This window comes from Pangasianodon hypophthalmus, chromosome 12 (assembly GCF_027358585.1).
Source record: "Pangasianodon hypophthalmus isolate fPanHyp1 chromosome 12, fPanHyp1.pri, whole genome shotgun sequence".
Classification (NCBI taxonomy): Eukaryota; Metazoa; Chordata; class Actinopteri; order Siluriformes; family Pangasiidae; genus Pangasianodon; species Pangasianodon hypophthalmus.
The window spans coordinates 6,909,078-6,921,919 of record NC_069721.1 but is presented as its reverse complement, the minus strand read 5'-3'; the positions used below and the strand labels follow the sequence as shown (position 1 = coordinate 6,921,919).

General features: G+C 37.8%; 1 protein-coding gene across 2 annotated transcripts in view; it reads right to left on the bottom strand.

Moving 5' to 3' along the window:
- The window catches only part of prkg1b (protein kinase cGMP-dependent 1b), a 155,894-nt gene that overhangs the window by 33,080 nt on the left and 109,972 nt on the right, over positions 1-12,842 (bottom strand). For both annotated transcript variants that reach the window (XM_026915240.3, XM_026915239.3), the window contains exons 6-7: positions 772-849; positions 557-648 (exon numbers count right to left, since the gene is read on the bottom strand). In XM_026915240.3, the coding sequence (XP_026771041.2) occupies positions 557-648; positions 772-849 (170 nt within the window). The remainder of the gene's footprint in view (positions 1-556; positions 649-771; positions 850-12,842) is intronic.

Here is a 12,842-nt window from a genome sequence, read left to right as displayed (position 1 = left end):
GATGAGGCTCTTGTTGAGTGAGACCATGAGTGACTTTTACCTCAGGTGATCTGAGACAGAGACTGATGTGGACGAAGCTGATAATCAAAGTGATAACTCATTTCTCATTATAAGCTTATAATTCTTTAAAATGAGATCGAAACTCAATAGATTAGATTAGAACTGTAGAGGTAGTAAGGGCATGTTTCAATGGAGTTAGAATGAAATCTTTAAATGGGATTTTTGTCACTTTTAAACAGATTTTAAAAGGCTGTGTTTGAGATACATGCAAAAAAAAAAAGAAGAAACATTTCATTTCAGGAAAATATACAGTTTTCATAACTTGTAGAAACTGTCAAAATTTCCCCATGTGAAAGGTTTTCCCAGGCTGCCACTCATATATATATATATATATATATATATATATACATATATACATATATATATATATATATATATATATATATATATATATATATATATATATATACATATATATATATATATATATATATATATATATATATTTTTTTTTTTTGTGACACCTCTCTTTGCAGGGGTTACGACATTTACTTACCCTTGAAGAGCTTTTTCTCCAAACCAGTCCCCTTTCCCCAAGCCACGCAGATGAACAGTGTCATTGGGCGAATCCTCTCGGGTAACATTCACCTGTTATCATAGAGCAACATTTTTGAGTCCTGAGGATCTGAATTAATGCATTAAGACAATCAAATCTCACAAACAGCGTTTGAAGATATGCAGTCGTGCCTGTCTGTCTGAGAGAAATCTTACCTTTCCTTTACTGATGATGAAGAAGGTGTCTCCTCTAGCGCCCTGTCTGATTATGTATTCTCCATCACTATAGTGAGTCTAAGAAAAGTGAGTGAGAGGGAGTGAGAGAGAGAGAGAGAGAGAGAGAGGAGAGAGAGAGAGAGAGAGCACACATTAGATGCTACTGTAGCATGCTCAACACACCACATCACGTCTCTTCACACAGATTCATGCTCAGGTGAGAGCACAAGAACATCCATCTCCCCAGCACACACTACAGCTTCTTCAACCCTATAAACTTCTTAACAGCTTAAGTGCAAATATTATCCTGATGTGAGCTTAAAATAGTCCATTAACACAAAATAATAAGCAGCCTCAAGGCTGAGATACAAAATATAGGGCTTGAACATAAATAAGATTCAATTAACACATTTTATCTTTATTTAATCATAGTCCTGACACTTTTCTAAAACAGTGATGAGGTAAACACTAGGTTTGCTCAAGTTATTGTATTTTAATTGTGATCATGAGTTGTGGCTTCTGCAATTAATTAAACACAAGGGACTGCAATGTGGATGAGTTTAGCCTAATTTTGCTAATTGGCTCATTCATTCATCTTTAGTAAGCACTTTATCCTGGTCAGGGTCATGGTGGATCCAGAGCCTGGGAATAGATGCTAGGATGAGATGTATTGCAAGGAAACACACACACACACACACACACACACACACGACTTACTATCCTTGTTACGACCTTCCATTGACATAATTATTAATGCAGCTCATTACTGGTATGTTACACTGAAATCTAACCCTAACCTTATACCTAGACCTTTTCTTTTTTCAAACAGTGTCTCGTGCATATATTTAATTATACACTCACCACCTACTTTAATAGGAATATCTTTACCTCTTCACATTCATGCAATTCATTATGCAAAATGCCAATGCATAAAATCATGTAGATACAGGTCAAGAGCTTCAGTTAATGTTCACATCAAACATCAGAATGAGAACGAAATGTGATCTCAGTGCCTTTGACCGTGGCATGGTTGTTGGCAGACAGACTGGTTTAAATATTTCAGAATCTGCTGATTTTCACACACAAAAGTCTCTATAGTTATAGCACAGAATGGTACAAAAAAAAAAAAAAAAAAAAAAAAAACACAAGTGAGCGGCAGTTCTACGGGTGGAAATGCCTTGTTGATGATAGAGGTCAGAGAAGAATGGCAAGACTGGTTTGAGCTGAAATGAAAGCTATAGTAACTCAAAAAATCACTCTTTACAATCATGCTGAGCAGAAAAGCATTTCAGAACGTACAGCATGTCAAACCTTGAGGCAGACGAGCTACAACAGCAGAAGACCACATGGGGTTCCACTCCTGACAGCCAAGAACAGGAATCTAAGGTTACACTGGACACAGGCTCACCAAAACTAGACAGATGAAATATGGAAAAACCTCACCTGGACTAGGGATAATTGTATGAACAATACATAATAAAACAATAATAAGCAGTCAGTGGGTTTAGTGATTGCTCTTAAAACTGATAATGAGCAATTTGTCAGCTGAATTGTTCCTGCATATTTCTGTGGGTTGTCTGCAAACAAAACCTGATCTCTTTGTTAACAATGTCTACTGATGTACACCAACACCAACACACTTCTTACAACAACACAGAGCCTCAGAACGTCAAAACAAATTTACAGCAGCACTTAAGAAAAGTCCAATACATCCAGTTAATATAAGGAAAGACTTACAGACTGTATACAGTATATCATCACCTACGGTAAGTTTGATCATCAAGCCAATAACCCATTTGTGTGTTCCACGTTCCTGTCTTGTTCTTATTTTTCTAACTACAAGCTCTTTCACGTTAGCAACACGGTCAAATAATCCACCAGGTGAGTCAGACAAAAGAAACAACACAGAAGCACAGAAGTGTGGTGTAAAATAATGAAGGATCAAACTACTTTTAGTATGAGTTCTATGTTCACATCTGGAAACTCAATGCAATAAAATAAAAGCATATTCTGTTTTTAGGATGCCTTAGCCAATTCTTCTCTATCCAAAAAAAAGGACAGAGAATAAAATAAAAACTTTACAAAATTATATTACAAAACGGAACTTTTGAAGTGCTTACCTATTTAAAAATCAATTTCTTATTGTCTCCTCTACTAACCACCAGTGTGACCTAGGTGTTACTCGTTTCTGAGTCATGTGGGAAAGTCAACATGGGTATCATAAAAACAGTGCCAAGTAGGATTAAACTTGCCATACAATTTCGGTTTAAACTCAGTTGTTGGTCAGTGTTTTATGATTTAATGGTTATTTGTCATTTTCCTTTAATGCATAATGTTAGGATTTGATCTGTGACATTACCTCTCTACAAAAACCAGGTACTCCAGGATGTAGTATACAGGGTGTCCCAAATGTCTCCATATATAGGTGAAATTAACACTTTTTAGCAAAATATCTTCCAAAATTTTTCATACTTAGTTTATATTATGTTGGGGATTTTTTTCAGACAGCCTTTAAGAATGCCTTTGACAAAAGAAGAATGTATTGAAATCATTCTCATGGCTGGATCAGGAAGCTGTTACGATGGACTTTAACAGGACACATGGCAAGCACATCACACATGACACTGTTGCCAAACTTATTAACAAATTCAAAAAGGCTGGAACTGTTGCGGACCAACCAAGAATTGGACGTTCACAAACATCCCCTGATGGAGGCACGTGGTGCTGGCATACATAGTCCCCTGCGTATGGAGACTTTTCGGACACCCTGTAGTGTATTTGTGTGGCTGCCTGGGAAATCCTTCACATGGTGCAATTTTGACATTTTCTATTATGTAAAGTTCTGAAAACGATGTGCTTTCCTGAACTGAAAATCAATGAAAAGTTTGTTTTAAAGTCTGTTTATTACCAAAAGCGGAAAGGGAGAAAATTGCATTTAAAGATTTGGTCAGCTGAAAGACATCAACTCAGTGATTGCCTAAAAGCAACTGCTATAAATTCCTTTAATGTAATTCATTGAATTAAATATGTAATAAATAAAATATGAAAAAAAATATGACCATGAAAACTATGTCTATCTTTGTACCCACCTTTATTGCACAGCCCACAGCCATTTACAGCCACATTTATTAAACTGCTTCTCTGGATTGTTTCGGGGAAGTTCTTAAAAGTTAAGATGTAAAAGTACATAGACAAGTACAAATACAACAATACATAATGCATGGTATGGCACTGGAGACACAACTTAAAGTCCCCTCCAAAAGTACTGGAATGGCAAGGCCAAGTCTGTTTTTTTTTGGCTGTACACTGAAGGCATTTGGGTTTGAGATCAAAAGATGAATATGAGACAATAGATCAGAATTTCAGCCTTCATTTCCTGATATTTACATCTGGAAGTGTTAAAAAAAACGTATCAAAATTATTGGAACATTTGACTGACGGGTGTTTCTTGTTGCCCAGGTAAGCCCTTTTACATTGATTGTTTAAATAATTAATAGCTCTGAATGTCTACTCTTGTTCTGAGTTTTGGGTTTTGCCTGTGAAGCCTGCATTTGTTATTAAAAAGGATAAACCAACATGAAGGCCTGAGGGAGAAAAGTCTGTGGGAGAAAAGCAAGCCATTTTGAAGCTGAGAGAGGGAAAATTGATCAAGGCCTTTGCACAACCATTGGGTATAGCCAATACATCAATTTGGAATGTCCTGAAAAAGGAAGAAACCACTGGTGTACCAACAACCAGACATCTAACAGGTCGACCAAGGAAAACAACAGCAGTTGATGACAGAAACATTGTGAGAGCTGTAAAGAAAAACCCAAAAACAACAGTCAGTGACATCTCCAACAATCTCCACAGGGCAGGGGTGAAGGTATCACAATCCACCTTTCAAAGAAGCCTTAGAGACCAGAAATATAGGGGCCATACCACAGGATTCAAACCACTCATCAGCAGTAAGAACCAGAAGGCCAGACTGGAATTTGCAAAGAAATACAGAGATGAGCCACGAAAGTTCTGTAACCAAGATTAACCTCTACCAAAGTGATGGAAAGGCCAAAGTGTGGAGAAAATGAACCTGCTCATGATCCAAAACATTTTGGAACGGGCTCACTAATCTTTATTGATGATGTAAATTATGACGGTAGCAGCAGAATGACTTCAGAAGTCTACAGAAACATTCTGTCTGCCAGTTTAGAGAGAAATGCATAAGACCAAAACACACTGCCAACACAACAAACGACTTGATCAGGGGAAAAAAGTGGAAGGTTTTAAACTAGCCAAGTCAATCACCAGACCTTAACCCAAACGAGTATGCATTTCACCTCCTGAAGAGGAGACTGAAACAAACAACAACTGAAAGAAGCTGCAGCACAAGCCTGGAAAAGCATAACAGTTTGGTCATATCAGTGTGTCGCCAACTCCAATATTTTAAATAAAGTATTCTCACTTAAAACCTTTATCAACACAACCTAGAAAGACGTCTGCCCTACAACCAAGAGAATGTGAAACGCTCTATTGACAATACAGCACAGAAAAAAGTCTGGCTGAAAGACTTTCCTTAGTATAGGAATAAAACCGGCCAACATTACTGCACTGATTTAATTTAATCATAAAAATAATAATATCCTGTTCTAAATAAAATATAAAATGTCATTTTTATTTATAATCAGCTACTGAAACATTGCCTGAAATAATACAACTCTCTTTCTCTGAAGCACAGGAAGCTGTCTATCATGCACCGACTGGGGTCAGCGGCTTACTCCATCTTCTATCTGAGTGATCACTCAGTGTATGCTGAGGTCAGCAGCCAGATGAATTTTTCCCAAAAGGGATCCTATTATTAGCTGTTGCACTGCAAGCTGTTTGGCATCTGGAAAACCAAGCACACAAAGATAAGACCTATGATTCCTTATGTATGATACTTAAATATTATAAAGCCTGAAAATACTCAATGCTGTTAATAACTTGCCTGCATCATCGAATATTGATGCTATGTTGCTATACCTTCTAGGGCAGCGATTCTCAAACTTTTTGCAGCCAGGCACCATTTTAGCTGTAAAACTAAATCCACAGACCGCCTCCAATACAGATTTATTCCATTAATAATATTTAAATGTGTACAATATATATTTCTTTGTGTATTAGCATCATAAAACTTTCTCTTCCTGAAATTTCCAGCGACAGAACATATTAGATCCATGCTGATGTTATTTATATGTTTACTTGTTTTTGTGTTATTGGGATTTGAATTAAATGTCATTCAATTCAAGTGACCAATCAAACAGGCAAAAAAAGCAGCAGCAGCAGCTCGTGACCATAGCTTTTGGTGGAGCAGGACGACATTAATAATGCCAAAGCCTCAAACAAAATTAAGTGGAGATGCCATCACACTTGAGTAGTGAATTTTTAGAGTAACCCCATAATAGGCAGTTAAGAGACGACAACATTCGTAAGTGTACCCTGAATTGGTTTAAAACTTGGCCCATTAATACAGAACACAGTTATTGCACATATGTTTAGTATTTTTGCCAGGACTTCAAATCAGCTCAACCAATCAGATTGTAGAACTGAAACTATGCCTGAATTGTTGCTCTTATCATAGTACATAGTAGTGTCCCTATCTTTTTTTGGACAGCGGTGGCTAATATAGGCATGTAGTGTGAGAAATCCTCCTGAGGTGTCGCCAGTCATTGGCTGGGTAGATGAAGCAAAGCTTCTATTATTTCCCTCTCCTTCATTCCCTCATTACTGCACTGCACTATTGTGACTCACACATCAGATGGAAAATGCTGACCTTCCGACTCGCTCTGCTCCAAGCAGAGTCCAAGGCAGTATGGGAACAGCATACACTCCCACTCCTGCACTCCAGCCCATGTGTTTAAGATGGAAGCCAAACATCTTGTCGTTGTACAGTGTTGGGATAAGCCAAAATCCTCTTTGAGTTTCTTTCAGAGGGTGATTTATTTAACATGGCTTGGGGGGCGCGTGCTGGACGTGAGCCTGTATGTTTACGTTAGACGAGCCAACGCTGCATGGAAGAAGAGTTAACTCTGGCTCGAGCCTTTATTTTTAGAAGGTGTGAGTTTATGTGAAGCTGTATTTATCAAAGAGTCTGGAATCAGGTTCTAGTCACAAAGGGTAAATGCAGCTGAACAGCTTTCCCCTGTTTTTTTCTGTGCTCTCGCAGACTGAAGACATCACAGTCTGGGCAAAAGCTATTAAAAGGCCAGAGGGAAAAAAAATCAATGCCTATGCAAAGGTCACAGGAAATTCTGTCAAACTTTTCTAGATTAAAACAAACTACCATTGAAAAATGTCTAACTGAACAACACTCATTCCATGTCATATTGAAATTGGATATTTAATCAGGTTAACAATGTGCCTAACACTGAGAACGGTTTGATTTTATGTTGCAAATGCAGACTTTCACAGAAAATATTTGTTAACTGTTCTTTCCTGTGTGATTTGGCAAAGCTTCATTATTTTGTCTTCATTGATTTAAAGTGACAAAATAATTTCTGTCTGCCCATGGAGTTTTGAAGTAGCAACTCTTCCATGCAAATATTGAAATTTACACCCACTCATTGAGTCCACACATGCTAAGGCAGTTATTTATTTCAAAACATTACATGAACTCTACTAAATCTTTAGAATTGGTGCTTTGCAAAGCTGCTCAAATAGAAAAAAAAAAAATATTCAAAGCGTTCCAAAGAGAAAGCGAAAATGTGATGTTTGAGCGAGTGACAAGGTGCAAATGAAATGTTGGGTCTCTGACTGACTGGGTTGCTGAGAGTGGTCATGTCCTGTCATTTTTGAAGGGTTTTGTGTAGTGGTTCTTCCTGTTGGTCTTTGACAGCTCCTGCCAGAAGGGACTAGAAACACAGGTGAGTGCACTTGAACTGGCTCTTATTTGATTTATCCTCAAATTCCACTACAGAGTAATTTGAATAAATGGCACCAGCACAGGCAGCAAATCTAAATAATTACACAGCAATGCACAAAAACCATGCTACATAATTCTATTAGGAATGAATGCAATAGAAATTTCAATTTTGGTCTTTGTTATTGCCAATGAACAATGGTCTTCTAAAAGCAGCAGATTCTAAAAGAGGGTTGGCATCTGAATGAAATAAGAAAGCTATCAAATCTTTTTTTTAATCTAGCAGCTTCAATATCAATTTACATGCATAGAATTATGGTCCATTGCTCACATCGCGTTATACCTTCAAGGGAAACAGAAACAGTATAGTCTATACAGTATGTGTGGTGGTCTGGGAAAACCCATCAGATGTCACTGTGGCTAAAACAGGCAAAAAGACAAAAACTCTGGTTTGGGCCAAACTTGGGTTTTTCTGCCTGATATGATATCTCTTGATATTTCAACAAAAGAGCATGACCCTGCTTTTTAATTAGCGTTTCATCTTGCCTTGGCTATCTTCCTGCAGATATCATGTTGGATAACCCTTCGTTCACACTATCACACTACAAATCAAAATTTTATCTGAGATTGTCTCAATCTGACAAATTCATACGATTGGCTCAAATGATTCCTCTGACTTTTTTCAGTTCCCCGCTCACAACTTTTGTTCCTATGTTCAAGTCGGTCATTTACTGTTCGATAAGCAAAAATGGAAGAAAAACGTATAACCATGGTTTCGTCTTATTCTTTCATGTACAACCTCAACCATCAACCATCAACATGCGTATAGAGATATTACCAAGAAAAATAAAATTTGGAAGGAAGTAGAGGAGATGGTTGGCATCACTGGTGAGTGTATATAGCTAGTACAGTTACTTCACTTTGATAATACGGCAAAGAAGCAAGTACAAATCCTGGCATGTTACATGTAAATCAAACAAAACAGGATATACATTTTGGCTACTACTGTTTCTCATCAAAACTAAAACAATCACAGTTTGCACAATGACCACAGTGCACACACATAAGTGACAAACTACAAGCAACACAATTTACTTGTCGCTTGCTAGTATGAATGCTGGGTTTAGGAGCCAGTTTAGCAAACACAGTAATAAAAAGTTTGCTAAAGATGACTAAAGTCATGCTACCTGTGGTTTGTGGGATTACTGAGTGAATGTCATGCTTTTATCAAGTTGTTGGATAGCAAAACATGAAATTCAGGTTGGAATCTGTTAGTGGCTGTCGAAATGTCTGTGATGCTTTTCCACCGTAGTTGGAATGAACTTTTTAAATGCAATTTTCTTTTCACTTGTTGGGGTTACCAGCTTTTAAAATGCTAGAACTTTACTTGTGATAGAGTTACATGAAAAATGCAACAAAGTTAAGCCTGCAGTTTTCATATACAGTAAAAAAAAAATAAAAATAAAAAAATCATCATATGAAGGGTTTCCCCAGACATTTGAAGGGTTGATTTTTCTGAGCAGTATTGTCACAGAGTCATGGTTTATGCATATGCACATGCTTTCACAGACCATCCAAAATTGTAACAAAGCCTTTAAAAAGATATGTAGAGTGAAATGAAATGAAAAAAAAAAGACATCGGGGAAGAGGCCAGCCCAGGAGTATCAGTGATTATAGACTCCAGGGTCCAGGTGACTCATACAGCATCACCAGAGCTCTCAATCATACTTCTCTCGATGATTTTTAGGTCATGCTTCATCTCCTTTCAATAGATTATAGTTGTAGAGATGAGAGAGTTGCCTCATCTCTCAAGTTTACTGAAGCAGTCTAGATTAGAGGAGTCTGCAGTGCAGCTCATAAATAAAAAGCAAAAGTATATCAGTTTGAACTGATTCAGAGTCAGTGTGTAATTGACTCAAAGTCAAAAATGAATCCTTTTCAAAAATTATATTGATTGAAGAGACTGCCATCATATTAACCACGAGCCACACTGTCAACAGTCTTGTTCCTGTTTGTATTAATGTAAAGAAAGCTGTTAGTTCTTTTACAGTTTATTGTATAATAAGATGCACGACAATTTGAATGTACAGCCTTTTTTTTAATCAGTATTGAGAAAATCTGTATTTCGGTACCATGGCAACATTTCAAACAACATTTCCGGAATTATGAATTCCATTCTCGATGCAAAACAATGAAGAAGAGCTAATCCGAGTGACAGCATCATAATTAATATTAATCCCCCAGGCAATCTGTCACATTTCCATATCACACCAAATAACAAACAGCTGCTTTCCTCGATCTAGATTCCACAAGGGTAGATATTGTTTCAATTGCTAAAAGAAATTAGCATACACAATGTTCGAGTGCCGAGAAGGGCAAAGAGATGCCCACTCATGGGTGGATTTGCATCATTAATAACCTGACTCATCTCAAGTGGATCTGGGAGGCATCTTTTACTGTGGTTTAGGGGCAACTTCTCATGCATATGCTTTATCACTTTTAACAACATTTCTGAAGAGTGAAAATGAATAATCTTTTAAAAACTCTCTTTAGGGTCTTTGTGGATGGCACATTTTAAATAAAAATCCATTCAGCAGTTGGCCATCTGCAGAGCTTTGTTTTGCAACTGTTTAATAAAAGTATGAATATTAAACAAATTGTCTTTTTAACATGTATATGATGTAGATATGTGAATTTATGAATATGGGTATGTAGCTTAAAGTTATGTAGCTTATCTGCCTGGGTCCTAGACATCTTTTCAAACTGGTTCTTGCTTTAGGATATTGTTATGATAAACTTACCGAGAAGCAGTTTATTACTAAAAGGAATTACTACACTCACCAGCCAGTCATCATGTGGCAGCAGTGCATTGCATAAAATCATGCAAATACAGGTCAAGAGCTTCAGTTAATGTTCACATCAAACATCAGAATGGGGAAGACAGCTGTGACTTTGACTGTGGAATGGTTGCTGGTGCCAGACTGGCTGGTTTGAGTATTTCGGGAAACTGCTGATCTCCTGGAATTTTCACACACAACAGTCTCTATAGTTTACCCTGGTGCCATCTCTTCCCCAGGTAAGTGACATGCACTTGGCCATCCAAATGATGAAGAAAAGGTGATTTATCAGACCAGGCCACATTCTTCCATTGCTCCATGGTCTAGTTCTGATGCTCATGTGCCCATTGTAGGTGCTTTCGGCGGTGAACAGGGGTCAGCATGGGCACTCTGACCGGTCTGTGGCTACGCAGCCCCATACACAGCAAGCTGTGTGATCTGACACCTTTCTATCATAGCCAGCATTAACTTTTTCAGCAATTTGTGCTACAGTAGCTTTTCTGTGGGATCAGACCAGACGGGCTAGCCTTTGCACCCCACCCGCTTCAAAGAGCCTTGGGTGCCCATGATCCTGTTGCCGGTTCACTGGTTGTCCTTCCTTGGACCACTTTTGGTAGGTACTAACCACTGCATACTGGGAACTCCAGGAGACCTGCCATTTTGAAGATGCTCTGACCCGGCCATTACAATTTGGCCCTTGTCAAAGTCGCTCAGATACTTACACTTGCCCATTTTTCCTACTTCCAACACATCAACTTCAAGAACTGACTGTTCACTTGCTGCCTAATATATCCCACCCCTTGACAGGTGCCATTGTAACAAGATCATCAAAGTTATTCACTTCACCTGGTGCATTTGGTACATCCTCTTTTTGCTTTCATGACAGTCTGCGCTCAAGCTGGCATGGACTCCACAAGTTTGAATAAAACCCTGAAGATCCATGTTCAGTCAAATCCATGTTTGAATGTCGTCTGAACATGTGCGTCTGTGGAAGGGATCATTTGCTTCAATTTAAATAGTGACCTCCAACAGATAATTAGCGCAGAATCTTGAAAACTTTCTTCAGTTCAAGTTCTTCCAAATTCTACAACTGTCTGCTTAATTCCAGTTTTAAATGAAAAAAAAAAGAGATTTATTTAAGGTGGTCTCAGACTTTTGGACTCCACTGTATGTGTTTGTGTAGGATTCCAGTATGGCTTTAAAACTAGTCTCTTTCCTCTAGTTCATAATATTCCTAGATAGAGAAGGTTTTATATTTATGTTTTGTATTAAAAATAGTTCAGGATTTAATGGTGACTAAAATGTGCTGTATGCTGAGGTAATCTCCAGATTTCAGGACACAATCCACGAATATAGATAATACATCTGCTCAGTGACAGATGGTGGTGATATTAAATGTGAGGATAAAATCTATTAATGGCTCGACAATGAAGCTATTAGGATTAAGCCATGAGGGATAATGGATAAATTATGTTGGGCTAAACTATTACACACATAAGGACTGATAGAAAACTTCATTTGTGTTCAAATATGTTATTATTTTAAAGTCTGTAATGTCCTATTTTGGAGAAAAGTCCAAAATAACCCATCTTGATACATCTATTTACCGCAAATAATCTGATATGGATGTGGTTTTATATTTCCTTCTTTTATATAGTTTATATTTCCTTTTTTTGGTATGACAATACATACATCATGCAGACTCTTCCATGATTTTAAACCTTGATTTAAACAGAGATCGCTTAGCCCAAGTGAATGCAAAACTAAAGTAATCATTATGTTACATAATCATTTCTGCACTGGCTCAATGGTTGAGGCTCTTGGTTGGTGAAGGTCGGGGTTTCAAGCCACTGTTGGGCCCTTGAGCATGACCCTTAACCCTCTCTGCTCCAGGGGCGCTGTATCATGGCTGACCCTGCACTCTGACACCAACTTCTTAACAAGCTGGGATATGCAAAGAAAAGAATTTCACTGTGCTGTAATGCATATGTGACAACTAAAGGCTTCTTCTTCAGATTATGTCCAGTAACATCAACAACAAAAAAGCATTTCACATTGTAAAAAAAGGAAGAAAGATACACAGTAGGAGAATGTAGCTATCCCTAACCCTCCTCTTGCAGCCTTCGCTTCCTGATCGAGCTCATCATCAAGGGTCTTCAGGAGATGAATGACTTGCTGCATCATGTGTGTTCAAGCAGGGATGGATTAAGGTGTTGGCATTTAAGGGTTTTGTGTCTGCAGCTCACTGAAATGGAATATCACTAGCTCATATAATAATCACTATATATGAAAAGAAAATTGAACAACGAGGCAGAAAGGTTTGCATCTATAAAACCCACAGCCCAGTCCTATCATTTTGC